The 23421-nt window shown below is 36.7% G+C and overlaps 2 protein-coding genes across 11 annotated transcripts in view; both read right to left on the bottom strand.

Moving 5' to 3' along the window:
- The window catches only part of LOC141428939 (uncharacterized), a 36398-nt gene extending 31407 nt beyond the window's left edge, over positions 1-4991 (bottom strand). For 7 of the 10 annotated variants that reach the window (XM_074089017.1, XM_074089038.1, XM_074089029.1 and 4 more), the window contains exons 1-3: positions 2809-4991; positions 2137-2259; positions 1730-1867 (exon numbers count right to left, since the gene is read on the bottom strand). In XM_074089017.1, coding sequence (XP_073945118.1) covers positions 1730-1867; positions 2137-2259; positions 2809-3006 — 459 coding nt within the window. In that variant the 5' untranslated portion in view covers positions 3007-4991. Of the gene's footprint in view, positions 1-1729; positions 1868-2136; positions 2260-2338; positions 2783-2808 lie in introns of those variants that run through there. The other 3 variants (XM_074089022.1, XM_074089053.1, XM_074089072.1) reach the window with 3 other exon arrangements.
- Positions 4992-9045: 4054 nt separating this feature from the next.
- The window catches only part of LOC141428827 (E3 SUMO-protein ligase RanBP2-like), a 29521-nt gene continuing 15145 nt past the window's right edge, over positions 9046-23421 (bottom strand). The window contains exons 6-12 of the mRNA XM_074088853.1: positions 23055-23266; positions 22815-22952; positions 19394-19591; positions 18945-19292; positions 15944-16141; positions 13463-13588; positions 9046-12222 (exon numbers count right to left, since the gene is read on the bottom strand). Coding sequence (XP_073944954.1) covers positions 12181-12222; positions 13463-13588; positions 15944-16141; positions 18945-19292; positions 19394-19591; positions 22815-22952; positions 23055-23266 — 1262 coding nt within the window. The 3' untranslated portion in view covers positions 9046-12180. The remainder of the gene's footprint in view (positions 12223-13462; positions 13589-15943; positions 16142-18944; positions 19293-19393; positions 19592-22814; positions 22953-23054; positions 23267-23421) is intronic.

Raw genomic sequence — 23421 nt, 5'->3', positions numbered from 1 at the left:
GCTTAATGCAAAATTGCTACATGAAATAAGACGAATAAGTGAATTTGCGATCGTGAAAAATAGCGATGTGAAAATTCGCTACTCAGAAAAACGCGTTTGTGAAAATTATCTAACAAATCATTTAGGTATCGGAAAGTTAGGTGCGACGACGAGCGCATCGAGGAGGAGCGTGTGGTTGAACTGGGACCGAAACAAGGACGTGTCGTGGCAGCGGCCGGCGAGTGCCAGAATTGAATTCTACCATTATAGATAACTACTTTATAGATTTTGATATATATATATAACTAGCTTTTGCCCGCGGCTTCGCTCGCGTTAAATTTGGGGTAACATTAACATACATTTACTTTCTGCGATCCTTTTTTTCGTGTTTTGATTGATTTTTTGGAGGATTACATGGAAATATAGATACAGTAAGACGTTGTTTTAGACAAATGGTGCACATTTTGGAATTCAAAAATCAACCTTCATACGTAATTCATCATTCAATTCATCAATATCATTCATAATTCGTACCAACTCTGAAACCTTGTTTCGCTGAAACGTTAAAGACGTTAAAGTACTACGCGTTTCTTTTGTCTTCCTACACGATATAGGATATAGGATTGTGTCTCGAGAAATTGTAAAGTCCCCGCGGGATATAAATTAATATTATGATCTATTTTAATATTCTTAATTGTCGATGAGACACATATTAATAGCAGAAATGAGGGCGCCATTTTCTGCCTTAGTAAGTAAGTATGAGTGCTTGAACATGACAACAATTTTAAAAGTAAAATTTTAGTTTATTTTTACCTGATTTCTGCTGTATCGTGTCGTAGCTACCTACTTATTAACCGACTTCAAAAAAACCGGCCAAAATAGGGTTCCGTAGCCATTACGAAAAAAATAAGTAATTTTTCTAAGGATTTCCTATTTTATACGGAATCTTCCAAGTTTAGGTATATTTTATACCTTAGGCTGCTATTTACTCTTAAACTACTAATAATTCTCAAGCAAACTTAGCCCTTATAGTTTACCTTGAAAGTTTGATATACTTACTACCATTCTAAATTTTTTCAAATTTTTCCACACACCGGCTTAGATTTTAGAGGGGAGGGACGCTCGATTTTAATGAAAATTTGTACTTTAAAGTTGAATATTTTGCAAACAAATCACTAAATCAAAGAATCGTCTTAGCAACCCTCCAATGACTCCCTCCCTCCAATGAATTTAAAAGACCTATCCAACGATACCCCACACTACAGGGTTGGATGAGGAAAAAAAATCACCCCCACTTTACGTCTATGGGAGGTACACTAAAAATTTTTTTTTAATTTTTATTGTACTATTTTATCGGCATAGTTTACATACATATTCGTGCAAAATTACAGCTTACTAGCATTGATAGTCCCTGAGCAAAGCCGCGGACGGACAGACAGACAGACAGACATGGCGAAACTATAAGGGTTCCGTTTTTGTCATTTTGGCTCCGGAACCCTAAAAAGGAGACGGTTGTCACTTCGGTTGTATTTTTTTTTTCAAATTAACTAGCATTGATAGTGTAAAACTGAGTGAGAGTGTGTGGCAAATTCAGTTAATTCTATTAAAGATGACCAGGATCACAGTTCAAATTGAAGTTCAGGTGACACGTTAGACCACACCACAAGGTGACCCACTTCTAACCTTTGATTCCATGTAGGTATTTTAAAAGAAAAAAGATAAAATTAAATTAATAGATATAGATCATTACATCGATAAGCCGCAGTTTGTAAGCCTGAAGTGGCACATCGCGACGAAGGCGTAGCACGTAAGGGTCTAACAAGCGCACACGCTTCGTGCTCGACCCGTCCAACACATGATCGATAGGTACGTATGAATCTTCCGTACTCTGTAAACGGAATTATATCTCATAAGTAACAGAACTAAATTCAACAACATAATGTAGTGATAGGTAGATATGAACTAAACAGGAGGATATAAAGTGAGGAAGTTTTTTTTTCTCGGCTCAACCCATAGTAATTTATGACTTGGCTAATCTATATGTCTACCATTGGATACCGTTGAATAATCTATATATCTAACAACCTATTGAATTATTGAATCTAACAGACATGACTAGTAAATACTATACGTATAATATTAGTACATGGAACTTACGGCTTCATTGCTCATTTTGACGGTAATAGCTAATTTCTTGTTGCAATCTTGCAAAGCATTATGTTTGTATAACTGTTCGCGTTCAAATCTACTCGCTCGACTGTCGGGGTGGTCTTTGATACTCTAAAAATCATAAAAAAGTCGGTCATAGTCATAGTTTAATACTCGCGCACGTATTTAACTGAGTGTACGCAATATTTACCTATAGCATACTAGTTTTTGAACCCGACATATCATTTTCTGATCAGAAAAGTGGATGAATACTTTTAAGACCCCATCCAGTGCACATGCAGATTAGCCCAAGAGGTACAGACATCGACATTCAGTACAGGGTGGCTACTACGAAATCGAAGTTCGTATCGTAGGTACCGTCCCTCTCATTCTCGTACGAAGTTCGAATTTTGCAGTTTGTATAGGGCCAGGCCCTAAACTACGAAGTGCGAAATTTGAATATATATTCCCATATGTAGGTAACTTAGTTATCCGGTCACTATTAGAAAATAGTGCGATTCACATCACCACACCGCTCTACTAACCACCTCGGTCAAATCCGGCTACGTAGAAGGGGGATCGTGCTAAGAATGCGTAGGTACTTCGTAGAACGTTACGGTCAGCTCTTATTACTCTTAACTGCACTTTTAGTGTACCTACCTAATGAAGGGAATTACTAACATCCAAATCACAATTAAGTAAAACGGCAGCAACTTCCACTGGCGCGTCACCTGATGGTACATTTTCCATATTATCCCCCACGTGCGTACATTCAAGTATAGGGCAGCTGAGAAACAACACCATGATAGCAGCTAATTCTGTAAAGTTATACATATATGATACATTTAAGGCAAAGCTTGAACTTCTTGTTAGACTCATTCATGTTGATGAAGATTCTTTGGTGATATTTGTGTCGTGTCCTCTTGGTGGCGCACCAATTCCAGTCTTATCTCAGATCGGGCTTCATCGTAATGAATCGTATCCAGTAAAATTGATATTTTTTTGAATGTTCCGTAACATTCTGTTCCCTAAATAATCCAAATAATTTTGAATTGCGATTTAATGAACATCGATCAAGTTACTGACCAAACCGATAATGGCCATCAATCATGATTTATTTTCTTGTTGCTGTAAATAATGTAGATAGTTTTTTACATTATGTGGCTCGTGTGCTTATTCTCACATATATTATTTTATTATTTGTATGCTATGACGCCTTAAAGAAGAACGATTGTGTTCTGTGACTAAGGTACTAATACTCTTTGCATGACGCATATTGCATGCTAAGTACAAGAAAAGACGCATTTAAAAGACGTCTAGATCCATATAAATTAGTATCCTATTGTGTGATTTCCACATAGGACGTAAAGCTTAAAATACGGTACCAATTCCTGAACTCTTGGGTTAGTATTAGTAAGGCAAGTTTAGCATTTTGACTTTAGGTTGATGACAGCCATCAGAAATTACGTCTCGGATATGTCGGAAAGACAATCATAAAACCATAGATAGATAGTTCAGGAAAAACTAATATCGACTGTAAATATTTTGTTTTTGTTGAAATATTTATCAAAATATCTCTGTAGCAGTGCCGTCTACAATATAATCAAACTAAAAAAAAAACTATCACCGGTTCTGAAAAACCTCTGTTGAGAAGGATCCGGCAAGAAACTCAACGAGACATATTTTTTTTAAACAGATTTACAATATTATTAAATGATATCTATACAACACAAGTATTTTACACAACTTTATTTTTAACACAGTATTTAATTAGAACTATATACATTATTTTTAGTCTGTGCGGTCACCCAATGGTTTTTTACTTTTAGGTTATGGGCCCACTTATTCGATTATTCGACTTATTCTCCTGAGCGTTTTTGGAGACAAGCTTCACACACAGCTGTATATTTGAGAAATCGATAGTGAAAACCACGAAACAGAAAAAAAATCTGTTCCGTGATTTCAATGCAATCATAAATGGACATTTTAAAAGGTGTTTCCATACAAATTCCGTTAACCTAACCGACAAGTCTATAGGATACTTCCGGTTCCTAGAAACTTGAAATTTGGAAGGTAGGCAGCTCTTATCTTATAGCACAATCGGTCGGTCTTTCTATATCAGTAACCATCTTGACTCCAAACTACTGCGCACATTTTGTTAAGGAGAGGGCACGAAATATGTACTTAGATGCCTAAAATACCTGTACGGAACAGTCGGGGCGACTCGCAATTAGGCGGTGTTTATTAAGTTCAAATACGCTTGAGGTTGCTTAATTATATCAAATTAAGCCGAATGTGAACAATCAGTCAGGGAAAAATAGTCCGTGTACCGGTGTGTAGTTTTGCAAAATTGATCTGCTTCCCAGTTGAGTGTTTGATTTTAATTTTAGCTTGATACCTTTATGCGTTATGAGAAAAAAAATGGTCACGTGCGAGTCGGACTCGTACATGAAGGGTTCCGTAAACAGTTTAGTAAAAAGTAAATACAAAAGTTTTTCTTAAAATTTCTCTAATAAAAGTATTCGTCAAGACGAATCAAACGAGTCCAAACTCGATGTAGGTAGTCGTGAAGTTTACCTACCACAGAGTTCCTATGGTCACCCGCTAGCTTTATCATCAGATCCATCAACTCCATGTTATAATAATATTTGCATTGTCATCGGATTTATGGGCATTTCTTATTCTTACGTTTTTCTGTGTGAGTTGTAAGAATTGAGTATATTTTTTAGGACAATCAGTAAACTGTATATTAATTCACTTAGCAAATTACATCTAGTACTATTTTTGAATAACATTTTTAACATACAAAAATTAAAAATATTAAAAATAAACTTTCAAGTCCAAAATGTCACGGACCGTGTAGTGTGGGATTGGCGGAATTTGAAATAAAATGTTTTTTCCGAAAAAATGTTGTGTTATTTTGCAAAAAATTACAGCAATTATGCAAGACTTACCCTTTGTTCTATAAAATGAATTTAAAATATATATAATGACTATTTGTGATTTTGAGCAACATAAAGTTTGTGAGTAGTTTTTGTGTCACGACCATGAGCGACATTGATGTTGGCAATGGCAAGCCTTTTTAAATTATTTTAGAACAGCAACACTGTCTTCTTGTCAGATTTTCAAATGGCTGAACGTAGTAGGTATGTATCTCGCATTTTTTTTTTTTATTTGAAAAAAAGGACAACCTTAACGCGTCAACGCCGTGTACAAGTTTTGAAACTAAATACCGGTGTCAGGTTATTATTTAAAACATAATTATGTAGGTAATGTGGCGTAGTTTGAGATAATTAATTACTTAAGATTTGTAAAACCATGGTTGTCTTTTAGGTTATACCGAACACGTTTCAAATGGTCACGACCATGGTATGAAAAAAATGTCACCGCCGTGGACTTTTTGAGTACATGGTCGTGACATATGTAATGAGAGGTTGTGACATTAAATTTCCTTTGAATTACTCTGTGGATTTGTTATTATGCTTAGTTATATATGCATGCAATTTTTAAAATTAGGTACCTTTCGTAGGTATACTGATTTTCCGCTAATCTGATTTTGTAGATGTCACGAAAGAACAGAACTACGGAAGAAAAGCAGCCACATTCAATAATGGGTTGCGCTGTCATCGTTCATCCACTATTACCTCTCATATTTCGTTTTCTAGATTTTTTTTACCGTACAACGGCAAAAACTACTAGACACTGGCAAAATTGTCCTCTGATGGACAGAGCCATATTTTTTTAAAGAAACAACACATTCAATAATGTCACAACCCAAGCATCATCTGTCACAACCATGTTTATGTACCTTTTTTTTTTTGCTTCCTGAGGGCATTAAGCTTGTCCATATACATAAAAAATATGCTATTGGTATATACTTCTAATGTACATCGTAATAAATTGTAAAAAAAACTTTATTTTTTTTGGGCTGTCTGAAAATTATTTAAGAAATGCCCTTATACATGCGTGTAAAATTTGAGCTCATTCGGTTGAAGATATCCACTTCAAATTTGAGTTGAAAGATTCCACCCGAGCAAACATAGTTACATTACACTGCAAATAAATATAATACTTGTTATAAGTTTTTGTTAAAAAATTCATTTTTAATACATGCTTTTTGCCGAATGTACTTTTTGTTGACTGTACTTGCATTGTCATCTAAACTACATGTCTGTACCAAATTTCAAGTCGGTACTATTAACTATTGCGGAGTTCCCTCCTGCAGAGACGATCCTGGCAGGATCACCAAATTTACATAAGTGTGCCAAATTTCAAGTCGATCGGACCACTGGAAGTGGGTCAAATTTAGCTTTCAAGATTTGACCCACGTAAACAATAAATAAATAAACAGTGCAAGCTAAAGAAAATCTTATAAAAATATCGCCGAAATGTAAGTACTTGTGCAAGTATTTCGAATAAAAAACTATTTGAATTCTCAACCTCTTTGGTTCTGGCTGTTTGCTTCCGAAACCATTGCCTGCGACGCGCCGCGCGCGGCTTAAAAAAATGTGTGTGTGAATTCGCCGCTAGAGGCGCTAGTGTAGCGTGAGGTCTCCGAAATGTAAAATTTCATAGCTTTTGATTTTTTTTGTGAATATTTTGCATAACCTGAAATTAATTATGGCAATTATGCGTTACGGGGCAATGAATGTCTGTGTTTTGAGACAGTTTTGTCTTTCGGAAACTTTTGTCCTCCCTTTTTTCCGAACATAACGGGACTAAGCAACCCTGTGGTTGCTGGATATTTTTATGGTACGGTTTTAAGTTGTTTTAAATATGATTTTAATCTAAACTTTGTTTTAACGGCCGTAATAACAGACTCTGAAACCTCACGCAACAGTGCGCCATCTAGTGAGACAAAAAACGATAGCCCTCATTCGGCGGACTTTGTATGTTATGTAATTAAATAATAAGAAGCTCGACTAGTGTGAATAAATTTTAAACTGTTATCACAGATATAGATTACACTAGATCACGCAAATGCATCTACTTCGCGTGTCCGAACCCCGACCAAACGTCGGGGTTGGCCCCATGCAAAGACTGACCGCTGACTGACTTATCATGACTAGTGACTGACTCGAGCTCCACGGCGCGGGCGGGCGGCGCATTTGAATCGATTTTGCGCGGACATCGGGGAATTCACATCGCTAATTTGCTCTCGAGACGTCACAGTAGATATAAAAAAGTGATATGGTTGGTTTTCATACAGATTGAGGTGTTTGCGTAATCTAGTGTAATCTATATCTGTGAACTGTATTATAATCCTTGTAAATAGTGTTAAATACTTAGTATGACTTTTTTAGTGTAAAAAACAATAGGTAAACATAGTGATTAATACGGTGTGGATTTGGCGAGCGCTTTATCAAAGTTGGCTTCATTGGGTGACACTCTTTCACGGCCCGCGCGTGTACACAAAAAACGGAGGGTACTTCCAGGTCGGTATTATCCGGCCGGGAAAGAGTGTCACCCGATTCATTGTGGTTTAAGGTTCATAAATTGCTTTATTATTTTTGCACCAAAACGAATAAACCACACAATCAGACAGCCACTATATTATATTATCGAAGCTTTTATAAATATCATTTAAATCACAAACTTAAAGGTAAACATATTATTCAAACGACATAGCTAGCCGTTGCTAGGAGAGTCGGTCACCTTAGCTACGGCTAATAACGCCTAGCAACCAAAAAACGCTGAAAAAAACACGTTTCTTGTATGACGACCCCCTTTAATTTGTAACTTTATTTTACTTTTAGAATTTGTTGTTATAGCGGCTACAGTAATACATAATCTGTGAAAATTTCAAGTGTCTAACTTCTACGGCTTAAAAGATAGAGCCCTGTGACAGACGGACGGACAGACAGACAAACAGACAGACAGCGGAGTCTCAGTAATAGGGCCCCGTTGGCACCCTTTGGATACGGAACCCTAAAAAGGTCTGACAGAATGACAACAAAATGGACCTTAAAGGGTTCCGTTTTTTCCTTTTGAGTTACGGAACCCTAAAAATATGTCCTGTTAACAGATAGTAAATATAACTAAACTAAGCGTGAGTCTTTGCACCAAGCTACTATAGCTAAATACGGTATTTGACTATTTTGTATATGTTTTATAAATGCCTGTTATCGAATAGATAAACAATTTTTCAGCTACCTTTACAAATAACAAAGTTATAATGGTTTGAAACTCAAGATTAGACGGAGAAAGACATACTGGCATGTGACGTCACACACCAGTACCGCCATACTTGCTGCATAGAGAAAAGCGTTTGAGAACGAGACAGGTATACAGATTTTTCAAAAAATCACTATAAATCCAATTTTCAACCGATTTAAATTTTCTTTTCGCTAAGCACTATCTGTATATATCTATATTTTCAAAATAATATTAAGATATGGCAAATTAAGGAGTTGTCAAATACCGTATTATGTCAATCCAGTCATCATCATCAAAATAAATCTCCCTGTGATCTGACAACTGTGGCAACGGTGTCGCTAGCCGATGATCAAGGGTGGGAGGGGGCTAGTAGAAGTATAGAAGACGGTAAAAATTATGTACAGTCGAGAGCTCATGACACGAAGCAAGCAAGCAAGCGAAAACTTCAACGTGCTCTCGACTGTACTGTACGTACAGTTGAATGTCAAAATTGACAAAAAATAAAGGCAGCCCCCTTTGCCCCCGTTTGGCGACGCCCCTGAACAGAAGCCGTATTGCCTAACGTTTCCAACACTCGCGATCATAATCAAATGACAGATTTCGCATACAAAAATTGACATTTGATTTGGTCAGAAACGTTAGACAGAAATCAGAAATAAATAATGAATGCGATAGCAAGCGTCCGCGCTTTAGACAATACGAAGATTGAATATCAGTGGCATAGTTAGGTTAAGACTTGAGTATTTTAATAAAACTATTACGCAATTATGAATCGTTTATTATGATTTTTATATTTAGTGAAACAGATAACTTTCCATGTAATAAAGCTATTACAATTTGGCTACAATGTTTACATAGAAAAAAACATCAGTTCAGCTTGTAGACCTATTTTTAAATCCGATAAGTTTTGTACACAATGATTATTGATAATGATTAACACACTAGAAATATACCCTCGAAACTTTACTTACTCAGTCGCTGCTCCAAATGAATAACTACGTACTTTGGCTCATCGAATACATGAGCGGTTTTAGTACGAGCATTTCCATCAATTCCACTGTGGCATTGAACATATTCTGGAGTCCAATAGGCCGGCAGTGAGAGCGCTATCCACTTTACAAAATCCTAATACTTGTCCACTTATTGAATAATAGTAATCCATTTAATTAACATACGAAAGGTTTAACAAAACAAATCAAAGTAGAAAAATTTCAATGCTTTAATGTCAGAAAACTGCAAAACCCCGATAAGAAGCATTTATATTACTTTATGTATAAACGTTTCGCATGTTGCACGATTGATGTAGACTTTGGATATGGAGCAAGTTTATTACTAACCCCTCGTATGCAGGAACTAAAAAAAGTACTGCATTCTAGTCTCATCGGGTTTAATAAGCACTAATTCTTTATAATTGTAATAAAAAAAAAGAATGCCTTAAATTTGACACAGATCCGCATCTTAAGCATACCAAGGGTTAATAATGTGACCTGCCTAACATAATATTTTTTATGCCTGCAATCAAGACATGAATAAATACTATTTTCGCAGAGATTGAAATAAAAATAACGTAAAATTAAGCTAGATCTAACACCACATTATCTTTATGATTTAAACATGTTTCCATTTCTGATTGGATACAAAACAAACATGATAGTAAACAAACACTTTGACCTATATGCAAAAGCGTTCTATGTCTCTAGTCTCTATTAACTAAAGCCTCATCCGCAGTGTACCTATATGTAATCGAAGGATGCGGTGACGAATGTATCTATCATAATAATACTAAGTATGTTGCATACGTGTCCGCAGATATATTTATCTTTGATCATCTGAACATAAAGGATTATACTTAATGCTCTGTTATTCTCAGAAACATCGTATGTTTTTGCCCTCGACCCATATCTGATTGACAGAAAATGTTGAGTGCAAGTTAGATTTCGAACGAATTATAAATTATCGTCTCTGTTCTGAAGACTGCTATAGTGACTCAAGGATCTAACAGTTCGAAACTAAAGCGTCTTTTCCACCACAGATGTATTTTAGCTACGCAAACGCAACTTAAGCACATTTCTGGCGTAAAAGCAACCTTTGGAACCGAAATATCTTCACTACTTTAAAAAATCTCGTATCGCAAATTAATACTTACGTCAACAAAATTGTTTCTTCGTAAAATTCACTCAGTAAAATTATCGATTTCGAGATACGGGCTTTTTTTAAAGTAGTGACGATATGTTATGGTTTTCGATGTGTTCAGTAAATAAGAATTTACCCATTTTTTGCTTACACATATGCAACTTTGCCAGAAAAAAATATGGAATTTTGAGCATTGTTAATTGCGCGTCCGGTCTCTGCGGAAAAGGCAGACGTAGATACTACTCCCGCACGTTTTTAATAAAATCATGGTGACATAATTTTTAGAGATTAAGCAAACAATATTACTTACTGATATGAAATAATATGATTTGGCCAACATTATAATCTATTTATCAGTAAGATCGTAATTATTACTTAAACATAAAAATAAACCATACTGTAAGCCATTTTCAGTGTACTGATTAATATGATCAGATTGTAAATGCTACTATTAACTGGACTGGTTTTATAAACTGAATATTTTACGAAACACTTTAAAAGAGATTTCGTCTCGTGGATCCCCCGCGCAAGTATCAGATTGACGACATATAATCTATTTGTTCCTCTTAGGTTTTTCAATTACTTAAAGTTATTTCTACTGCCTATTCAAAAGACTCATTAATCGACTTCAAAAAAAAGGTAAGACCCACATATAAAACATCACTATTTAAGGCTACAAAGAATTGCAGATACAACATTCCTTCACGCAAGGCGGCGCTAAAAACATTGCAACCCCTAGGGTGTGAATATAGACCGAAAATTATGGAAGAAACAAAAACAATACTAATATTTACCCACTAATTACGATTTTTACTACTTACTATGAAAATCTTGACGCCCATGTTTTTCTTGAGTAGTAGCGTATATTTTTAGAGAATAATAATAAAATTAATAAGTCATAAAATTGCCAAGCACTATCCTGATTCGTAATTTTGAGAAATTTTTTGTTGTATTTCGTCGATTATTTTCGGTCTAGTTTCACCACGTTTCGGGGTTGCACTTTATCGATAACCAGGAAAGAAAAGTCATCAAATTATTCAAGCTTAATACAAATGTTTTTTCCGATAATTACATTCTGGATTCCCTTTTTCTGCTTACAAGATTGTTTAATGGACGTATATGCATTGTTTGTTACTGGTAGAACTAAAACAGCGCGTGAAAATGAAGCGTGAAAATGAAGCGTAAATGTCACAAAATGTATATCACATAGCCTGAGCCTGACCAGTATTATGTGAGAGGCGGCCGAGTTGTGGAATTTCATTTTAATAATTTTACTAAAACACAGATCGCACACGCACAATGCCCTAGTGAGCACGAAACATTACTAACAATGTCTGGCGTGTTTTGCAGAAAAGAAACTAGCAGAATTCGAAATTTTAAATAGCAAAGAGATGACAAAATTAGAATGCCACGGAAACTATTTTCGGAGTCATCAATATCTGATTATATTGTAAGATTATATGATAAATTGGAATATATTCTGTATAATATCAAAAGCGATATAATTTATATGCGATGTTATTATAGGGTTGGTACATGAATCTCAAAAGAGATGCTCTCATAACAGATCTCACATACTAATGGTCTGGCTTTAACAATAGAAACACATACAATACAATACACAATACAATACAGTAGACATTCTGATTTAACAATGTCTTAGTCATATGGAATAAACCATTGAACACAAACCAAAAGAATGGAATCACAGAAACACATTTAGTTTGAATTTTCTCGATGAAAGAAATAAACAAAAACACTGTTTTACGATTCTGGTTCGCCAGTCAGATTTTGTCCCTTGTTTAACTGAAAAAAAAAAAAGAAGTTTAAATTAGCAATGGAACGGCTACTCCTATGTTTTGAGTATTTGTGTCATAACATAAGTTGCATGTTTATATTACTTCTCAACAGGTTCCGTTTGGTTAACTTACGGGTCGTGAAAATAGCAGAGAAGAAAACAAGTGGAAGTGCTCATTAACGGTGTCGCCTAACCGATGCTAAAAGAAGTACTGCTCAAACTAAAACAATGCTCAAGAGCACTACCATTGTTTACCCTGCTTTTTTTAAGGTTTTGTCACGAAATCACGAAACTTTGGCGGTCAAAATGGCAAAAATGTACCCTTCATGCCGAAAGGACACTTTATAGATAGTTCCGTCATGTCTATCCATCCAATTCCAATTGTCTGCGGCTTAGCTCATTGAGTCTTTGTACTGGATAGCACAAGTGTACATAAAGGTCAAACTGACCAAGTGGGAGAATTAAAATATATATAAACAAAAGAATATAAATAAGTAAAAACCGGCCAAGAGCGTGTCGGACACGCCTGAAATAGGGTTCCGTAGCCATTACGAAAAAATTAAGTAATATTTTCTAAGGTTTTCGTATTCCAAATTTAGGTATATTTTATACCTTAGGCTACTATTTACTCATAAACTACTAATAATTCTCAAACAAACTTAGCCGTTATAGTTTTCCTTGAAAGTTTGATATACTTACTACCATCCTGTTTTTTTTTTAATTTTTCCACCCACCGGTTTAGATTTTAGAGGGAGGGGGGACGCTCGATTTTAATGAAAATTTGCACTTTCAAGTTGAATATTTCGCAAACAAATAACTGAATAACAAATAACTGAAACCTCTAATGGTTTTAAAATACCTATCCAACGATACCCCACACTGGGTTGGATTAGAAAAATCACCTCCATTTTACGTCTATATTCTTTTAATGTCTTATTGTACCATTTTGTCGGCATAGTTTACATACCTATCCGTGCAAAATTACAGCTTTCCAGCATTGATAGTCCCTAAGCAAAGCCGCGGACGGACGGACAAACAGACAGACAGACAGACATGGCGAAACTATAAGGGTTTCGTTTTTGCCATTTTGGCTCCAGAACCCTAAAAATGAATCATTAATAAATAATAGATACGTATCAGTCTCCCGCTGCAATCTGCGGTAGCCTTTGAAATCACACGTTAAGGAAGTCAGAATAGCTGGGGCATAGGTACAGCACACCGAACAGGATTTAGAAAATTGTAATTTACCTCGCAGCATACGTGGAATTGTTTGGCGGTCTCGCTGTCGGGGAAGCCGACGGTGACGATGGTCTCGATGCCGCCGTTGTTGCTGGCGTAGTCCGTGCCCGACCAAGTCACCGACGCGTCCTCCAACTGCCACAAACAATGCCGTCCTTACTAAACAGTCGGCTTTCACAAAAATTTAACCGACTACAAAAAAACAATGTAAATAATTTTCTACCAGTCTGAAGTCGGTGCCTCAGCACGAGCCAGTAGGAGTGGACCTATAGTCGTCTACCTCACCTACATACCATACGCGTATATTGGGCTTCAATCACTCCTGCTGGCTCGTGCTGAGGCACCGACTTCAGACTGGTAAGAAAGAAATAAATAAATAAATAATTTATTTGCTCGAATACGGTTACATACGGATTTTATAAATTATATTAGGCCATGCGTACTCAACCTGCAAGCAAGTGTGCAAATTATCAAGTACCTCTAATATCAATGTCCATTTTTTAAACATTCAAAAACAAAGGAACAATAAAATAAATCATTATTAAACATAAAGAATACAATTAAATTAAATAATATTATTATTAAATTATTATTAAACTCATATATTCACTAATATTGTAGAAGCAAAGATTTCTTATTTTCCAATTTAATTGGGATGTCCCAATTTTTGACAAAATCGAAAACCATTTGGAGAAATAGGCTTTGTGAAGCGTTTTCAGAAATCAGATTCCAAAAATGTGATAAACTGAATTAAATAAACAACATTTAAGTAATGACCCTCATTTGACCCCTGCAGTGTCCCGTCACAGAGGCAGATATAAAGCAGGTCTACACTCTTACGCAAATTGACAGTTTGAAATGTTGCTGTCCTGCTTATAATAGCAAAAAGTGACAAAGATGGAACTTCAATCACATGATGACATGATGCGCACCCGGCTTTAAACAGTTGTCATTTATCGTAAAGTCCGAAATGTATACGAGTATTTCCAATGTATTTTTAGAAATTAGATTATTAAATTACGTCGTTACAAGTAAATACAAAAGAATTTAAATATCAGATTTTAATAAAAAAAAACTATTCACTATCACACCATTAAACAAACATAGGAATAATCGAAGTTAAAAGAAGAGAAATAAATAAAACTATTTGTCATGGTTCATTTAGGACCCTAAGGCGTGCTTGAACTATTGTCAAATTGTAATGCCACAGATTATGTTATGTACGACCTGAATTTTTCTAGGCATTGGAACATGGCTGTCTCACTGTGACGTCATCCAGCGTATTTCGTAAAAAAAATATAAAAAATTAAATACTCATCCAAATTCCAAATCAATGAAAATGTTGTCTTAAAATATCCTATTCTTTCCAAAAATAAAATAAAAACTAACCCCCTTATTCATAAACGACAATCAAACCTATTTAGTTAAAATGCCGCTAAAATTCGTTTGTCCTTATCTGTCACTTCGACATTTGTATTTGTTAGAAAGGGACAAAGCATTTGTTAGTTAACATAGGCTTGTTAAGTTTTATGAATAAGGGGGTAAGTGTTTTTTTTTTGGTGCATCCCAATTTCGTCAGGTAACATATTATACATATAGGCGTATACACATAAAATAACATTTTTTCTTATAAACGTAAGCGTTGCAATTGCAAGGACGTTGGTATAACAAGTTCCTGTATTGCGCCCGCGTATGACGTGCAGTAATCTCATTTCGAAAAGTGAAAGTTAGAAAATTATTTTTATTGTTTTTGTAGTCGGCTACATTTTTTGTTTCAATTTTTTTTTCACGTTTTTTAGTGTAAAAGATCTTAGATACAAACAATACTTTAATGTCAACTGCTCGTCACCATTTACGAAAAATTGCTTTTTCCGATGCAGAGACGTTCGTTATTGAGGAGTCCTGGTGCTTCAACCACCCGTGCCATTTTATCATATGCATTACGAGGAGCATAAAATGCTCAGCAACTGTGTTAAAGTAATTGAAATTCAACCCGTGAAATACTTGTTACTGAGTAGTCGCTCCGTTGGTCAAATGTGGTCTTCATCATCAATTCCACTTCACAAAATTATGATTTTAAAGAGCAAATTCACGAATTACTGCTAAATATATCGAAATTACCATGGGTGTCCCTACAATATTTGAAGCGTTCTCTCGATTTCCTTAGGATCCAATCATCAGATCCTGATTTGGTGCTTATGGGACCTAATTGAAAGCTTTCCTAGACCAACGAAAAAAAAAATTTTTGGAATCGGTTCATAAAGGACGGAGTTCTGAGGTAACATAGAAACAAAAATACAACCAAATCGGTAACCTCTTTTTTTTTGAAGTCTGTTAAAAAGCAGAATTCGGCGGTCTTGCAGCAAAAAATTAAATCCAAAATCTAACCTCAAAAAATACATCTGACATATCTGTTTGTATATTTATTAGCGGTTGATATTTTTCGAGAGGATTTGAAATGTGGACTACTTGGAAGCTAGGTTACGGTACCTGGAATTCGGTTTCGTCCAGCAGTAGCATCTCCGCCAGAAGCTCGCCGTTGGCGGTGTTGCTGACGAGGATCTTTGGAGAGTACATATCCCGGTCGTAAAGCAACTGCACCTGCGCCTGCGCGCACGATGTCTCGGCCTCGCCCGCGGTCACCGTCGCCTCGCAGTCGCACGAGAACTGTGTGGTGCTTTCCTCCTCCTATACAACCGAAACGTGACACTTTATATGTAGTCTAAATTACACAGTCGTGGTCAGTTAGTTCTGGAACTTGGTGAATATCACGGCTACACGCTCACGGCGTTTTCTTATAATAGTGTAATGAATAAAATACTAATTCTTTTATCTACCCATACAGTAAATCGTTCATTACGCCTTCAAAAACCATATACCTACCTAGTAGGGGAGCCCACGATGCTAAATCGGGATTTACTCGAGCGTCATAGAGAACTATTGGGTTGCGTGCGAAGCTCTTCGGGTGTCGGGAACTAATTTAAAATTTACTGTCACTTGCCAGGGCCATTTAAAAAAAAATCTTTTGTGTCGGGCAACCGGCTCCCGGACTCTGCTAGGTGTTGTATTTCAATTAATAAATAAAAACCGTTAGAACTATATCTGGCTTCTCATTTTTCCAAAATGCGATGCCGGGAGCCGGTCGCCCCGACACCCGAAGGGCTAAATGATAAAAAGCTAGTGGTTTGACCTATCGCCTCTCAAGCAGAGGGTCGTGGGTTCAAACCGCGGGTCGCACCTCTGAGTTTTCAAATTCATGTGCGGAATTACATTTGAAATTTACCACGAGCTTTGCGGTGAAGGATAACATCGTGAGGAAACCTGCACGAACCCGCGAAGCGATTCAATGGTGCGTGCGAAGTTCCCAATCCGCACTGGGCCCGCGTGGGAACTATGGCCCAAGCCCTCTTGTTCTGAGAGGAGGCCTGTGCCCAGCAGTGGGACGTATATAGGCTGGGATGATGACTTGTATTTATAAGAAATAATGATAAACAATTAAACAATTTTGAGTATTTTTTTTAAATTATCATCATCGGTAGAATCATTTTCCTCCTGGGAGTGAGAGAGTAATAGATAGAGAATGAGTGAGAGAGGAATAGCAACGCGGAGAGGGGAATATAGGCATCACACGTCGCTGCACGCATTAAACTTATCGATGAATTTTTGTTACTTCGGCTTGTGGAAATCGTCAGATTATATAGTTTTCGTAATCCTGGAATTATTCCCTACAAAATCAAAATAAAATTAGCCACGCTCGAGAATGTCGAGATGAAGTTTTTTATTACAACTTTGTAGCCTTCACCTTTATTTACGTCACTCTCAAAATGTCAGATTAGTGGAATATACACGTTTGAGCATGTAACTAACTAAACCTACCTTAATCTAACGCGCTCGAGAATTTCAAATGATTTTTTTTTTTTTTACTAATCTGATCCTTTATCCTTGACGGGCGGCTATATAAGGAGGGGGGGGGGGGGGAATGACATTTCCGGTGCGAAAAAAGGGTGTATTTAACCCATCTGATACTAAAATAAAAGTCATGGCATCAGTGAGAAATTTACCGGTAGATACAGAAAAGCAAAATATGTCAGTATTTTCTTTTTGCCGGAAGTGCTTGGCAGACGCTCTCAAAGGTGACCATCAGGACCGCTACATTATACCCATTTGTTACCAGCATGCAATCAATGGGGGCTATCGCGTGTGAATTCGCCACTAGAGGCGCTAGTGTAGCGTGAGGTCTCCGAAATGTCAAATCTCATAGTTTTTGGGTGAGCTACGCGGGTTTATTTATAATTAGAATAAATTTGTGAATATTTTGCAATATCTGAAATTAATTATGGCAAATATGCGTTCCGGGGCAATGAATGTCTGTGTTTTGAGACAGTTTTGTCTTTCGGAAACCTTTGTCCTCCCTTTTTTCCGAACAAAACGTGGACTATGCAACACTGTGGCATGCTCGATATTTTTATGGTACTGTTTTAAGGTGTATTAAATATGATATTAATCTAAACTTTGTTTTCACGCCCGTAATAACAGACTTTGAAAGCCATACTTAAAAACCTCACGCTACAGTGCGCCATCTAGTGAGACAAAAAACGATAGCCCTCATTCCAGTCGGTAGGTATGAACCCTCGTTTCCGGAATATATAAGTCTGCCAAGGCAATTTCTGCCGAAGCACCTTGTCATACGAGATTACGTGAGCCACATCTACTCCAGTCAATTATAGACATTTCAATTTACATAAATTCCGACAAAGCTGAATTTTGGTGGAGGCCACAGGTACACCATTAGGAATAAAGTGTCAAAATTCCCCACTGATCCCATATGTCCTAAAAAGCTATTTGGGATCAAAGGTAAAAATTTGAGGTTTTTTTCCGAAAACGGTAAGTTTTATCAAAAAGTAGCCTAGGCAAAAATGATAGATCTAAAAATTATCTACAAAAAGGGTATTTATACTTTTTTTTCTAAGAATTACCATTTCTGAGATATCGCGATTCTAAAAGTTGAAGGAGTCACGTTTTACATGATAGCACATTTATGCCGCGTATACTTACAGGGTGACTGGTAATTCGACGTATTCCTTGAAAGGGGTTATTCTAGAGCTTATTTTCAATGTTTTTGGCCAATAAACCAGGGATCGAAATTCAGTAGTTTGTTATTCGATAGGTATGAACCCTCATTTCCGGAAATATAAGGCTTTTTCTGCCGAAACTCCTTGATAAACGAGATTATGTGAGCAACATGCGTGGATCCCGTAGTTTGGAATTGTACAGATTACGGACATTTTAATTACATATGAAACTAGTGAAAACTCACCTGTAGGGGCTGTAGGTATTTTTATAAACTTTTTTTATTTTTTTATAAACTCGATAATAAGCGTGTTTCCAGAGATAAGAAACTAAATAATAATACTTGGAAAACAAGGATGCCATCAAAATCTTTGGCGCCATTTACGAGAAAGTATCAGCTCTTTGATATAGGTACAGTTACCTCGTAATATGTGACGTAATCTTCTCCTGGATAGTAAATTTGTTCATAATTTTCAGCATCTTCATCGTCGTCATCCTTCTGTGCAGTTTCAAAGAATACCCGGTTATAGAGTTCTGACTCGGCATCGTCAGACTTTACGCTCGACACTTCTGCAGATTCAGGAGCTTTGCTTGTGGCCTGGCTGTACTGAGCAGGACTCATTGCCATCTCATTGTCAGCTCGTGCGCTATCTTGCAAGTGTTTTGGTAACCTCAAGTGGGCCATACTCTTCGGCTGGTCGTCGGCCACGTTCTCTTTCTTCTTTTCTTGCTTCTCCCTTATGGCTTGCGCAGCTGCTGCCTGCAATATCTGAATAAAAACGGACTTATAAACATTTTGTCAGGTAATGAGGTAGCTAGGCGTAAGATGAGATGAAGTAAACATTTAATATCATAATAATATAACCATACCCGCACGCAATCCTTCACTTTGTTGAAGAATTCATCAGCCAGGTCTTTAGTTTTGAAGCGCACGGCGAGCGTCTCGCTCTCTCCGGCGGTGCTTTCAGCAAAGTTGTGGCCGGCCCACGTCCACGCGCGGTCCGAGTTCTTCATGGGCAGAAGTTCCAGATCCGGGTGCAAAAGCATGTTCAGCACGGCTTTGTACACCTATAACAGTTATTTATTGTTATGCGAGGCTCGAAAATTATTGTTGGGTGAAAGGTTCTTAGATAGAAACACTACTACTAGCGAAACGAGTGATTCAAATAAAGAATCATGAGCGTAGCACGAATTTTAAGCCACGATATTATGCTAAACAAGTTTCCTACTAGCATGCTACTAGCATGCTTAGGAGACAAGCCATGAACAACTGTCACAAGTCCTGACTTTTGGTGGATTTGTACCTTAAAAACCATACTTTTATATTTTCTCGAAGTTCGAAGATGGCTGCAGCGATTTCAAAAATACCTTTTCACTTCTCACGCTCGTAAATTTCGCATTTATGACAGATAAATAAATAAATAAAAATAAATAAATATCACGGGACAATTCACACCAATTGACCTAGTCCCAAAGTAAGCTTAGCAAAGCTTGTGTTATGGGTACTAAGCAACGGATAAATGTAATTATATAGATAGATACATACTTAAATACATAGTAAACACCCAAGACCCGAGAACAAACATTTGTATTTTTCATACAAATATCTGCCCCGACACGGGAATCGAACCCGGGACCTCAAGCTTCGTAGTCAGGTTCTCCAACCACTAGGCCATCTGGTCGTCTAGGCGTAACCCGACGTTAGTATCATGTGGAATTCCTCAGGGATCGATTTTAGGCTCGTTGTTTTTTTCTATATATGTTAAAAATGTTACAACTATTGGACTATCAGGACACTTAACTTTATCGCAGATGATACTTGTCTTTTTTATTTCGGCTGCAATTTGGAGGACTTCATCCATTATCTCTTTAACTACTGGTGTCAATGTAATCTCTTAACTATTAATACGAAGAAAACGGCATACATGATATTTAAAGCTAAAAATAAAACCGTCCCGTCCTACGTCAACCTTACAATCAACAGCCAACCACTAAATCTTGCCCATCATGAAAAGTATCTTGGGCTATACTTAGATGGCAAATTAAGCTGGAAAGGTCATATACAACATGTACAATATACAACATGTACAATCTAATTTGTCCTCAGTTATAGGTATACTACGAAGAATTGTATCATGTATCCCTCACAAAACTCGCTTGACAATATACAATTCGTTAATAAAATCACACTTAGATTATTTAATCGAAATATGGGGAACTGCTGCCAAAACAAACATACAAAAATTAGAAAGATCTCAAAACAACTCAATAAAGACCCTATTTAAATATGACTACAGAATGCACACCCAATTACTATACAAGAAAGTAGAACTGTTCAACATAAGACAGCTATACACATACTCAACATGCATTTTCGTAAAAAAGATCCTAACAAATAAAATACATTCAGACATCTCTTTCACACAACGAAAATTCAAACACTGCTTACGAAATACAAATAAGTTAAAACTGCGAAAAAATAGAACGGGCTACGGTAAAAGTAGCATAATGAATGAGGGGGCTCGGATTTATAATTACCAAATAATGTGAAAGACTGAGTCTCTCAGTATATTTAAAACCAAATTGCAACAACACATTCATAACACTGTGTAACTTCAACAAATCTCCAACGGTCATGCTGAAATGTTTAATTTTAAGGAATTATATTATAGTGAACCGTATTGTTCTTATGAGTAAATAAAGCATCTCTAAACCTAAACCTTAAAAAAAACTCTAGCATTAAACCCACTTTCCCCTCGACATGTCTATTATCCACCCTCGCCGTACCGGCTCGGGTGGCTATATCAACGTCTCGGCTAAAATGGCTCGTTTTACGCTCTTGTTCTACAATCTACTATTTTTGTTTGAAAGAATGTACTTCATTCATATGTGGTCCTATTCATAAAGTTGGGATCTGAAGGTTGTAACATGGCAAACCTCCGCGTTGTGCAACTGGCCACCTAGAGAAGAACAAAATTCTAAATTATTGATACTCTTTTGTTTTTCTCGTCATTGGCAAAGCCGAAATTAGATTTCTTTTAGAGATAAATAATACTTTTACTCGGTGATAGCTAAATATTTCACTGAGCTATTCAGATATAAGGGCTGCCACTAACGCGGGTATTGTAAATATTATTTGGTCTATTTCTAACATTTATTTCTTTTGTATTTAAAATACCTAATCCAAGTTTCGTTTAGCTTTCTTTCTCTGGTCCGGCACTAAAACGAGACTTGGATGGGTGCTGCAAGCAAGCAGTAAAGCAAGGCGTTCCTTTTTCCTGCTGATTTTTTTCATCTCCACTTCCATTCCGCTCCCCTGCCTCGGAGCAGATCACCGGAGCGACTGGACGCTCCGAGGCTACCTTAACACCCTGCCCTGTTTCCCTACCTGTCCTTCAAGTTTCAGGCCAGTGTTTTTTTCAAACTTTTGTACTAGAGCAGTGCTAACTGAAATAATACGGTATTTGACTATTTTGTATATGTTTTATAAATTAAATAGAAAAACATTTTTTAAGCTAACTTTACAAATAACAAAGTTATAAAGGTTTGAAATTCAAGATTAAACAAGAGAAAGACATACTGGCATGTGACGTCACACGCCAGTACCGCCATACTTGCTGCATAGAGAAAAGCGTTTGAGAAAGAGACAGGTATATAGATTTTTCAAAAAATCACCACAAATCCAATTTTCAACCGATTTAAATTTTCTCTTCGCTAAACACTATCTGGGCAAAATCAGTTGTCAAATACCGTATTGTATATATTTTTCTATTGTATTGTGTTTTATATTTTTATTTTGTATCCATGCGCCTTTTTATTTCTTCGACCAGCTAGCCGGTTACAAGGTGGGATCCTAGCGAAATCGAGAGAACTCTTCAAATATTACAGGCACACCTATGGCGATTCGGGTATTTATAATTTTATAAAGTAACTCGTTTGCTTTTGTAAATAACCTTTTGGGTGGTTTTGGCGAAGTGGAACTAATGTAGACTACAGAGGGCCACCGGAATTACACAATAAGAAGTATATCAAGGGTTGTGATTCGATTACTTTAACACGGTTGCTAAGCAAATATAAGCATATAAAAATTAACTAAATGGTGTAGTTTTGTTAAGAAAAGTATTTACTTAATGTGCTACCACAGCTAAAATGCAAGGTCTTGAAAAAAAATAGTCAAGAGACCCGACCCTGCGCTCACTACTACGCTATGCGGTCGCCGTTAGTACTTATAATAAGTAGGATCTACAGACGTATCATAGCTGTATGCTGATAAAAAAGAATACTTTTGTACCTGTTCTCGTCGAAACAGTAGACGGTAAGTCTTTTTTTCAGGGTGGTATAATATTTTAAGTTCCCCGACTCCCCGTTCTTTCCATTCACTGCTGTTATTGTACCTATAGAGCTTGCAGCGTGCACCGTACAACTTTTCCTGTAAAAAAAGGTAATGAGATTCACTTGACAACACTAACAATCTAGGCAAGTCAAGCCAAGTTCATTAAACAACCACAATCTTGATGTTACGTATAAATACCTCGTCTTCTTCCCCTGTAGTTACTGTTATCTTATCAGGCAGAGGCACGATCGGCTCGTAGTGTGGATCATATTCCTCATCTTCTACATTGTCAGCGTCTTCGTCATTCTTATTACGGGTGTCCTTTCCTTTTGCAGCTTCTGGTTTTTCTTTTTGTGTTGTTGTTGCAAATATCTGCTGTCCAGCACCAGCCCATTTAAAATCAGGATTAGCTAAAAAACGAGTTTTGACTGTTTATTTCAATAGTCTATGTTCAGTTTTGTGGCTTCTACAAAAACAATTTCTTTAAGGCATTGAACTGTCATTATCGTCTGAACGTCTATCTGTCTGTCACAGGGCTATATCTCGAGAACCAGCCGAGAGTTGG

The sequence above is a fragment of the Choristoneura fumiferana genome, chromosome Z (assembly GCF_025370935.1).
Source record: "Choristoneura fumiferana chromosome Z, NRCan_CFum_1, whole genome shotgun sequence".
Lineage (NCBI taxonomy): Eukaryota > Metazoa > Arthropoda > Insecta > Lepidoptera > Tortricidae > Choristoneura > Choristoneura fumiferana.
This window is presented reverse-complemented; position numbering and strand designations above follow the sequence as displayed.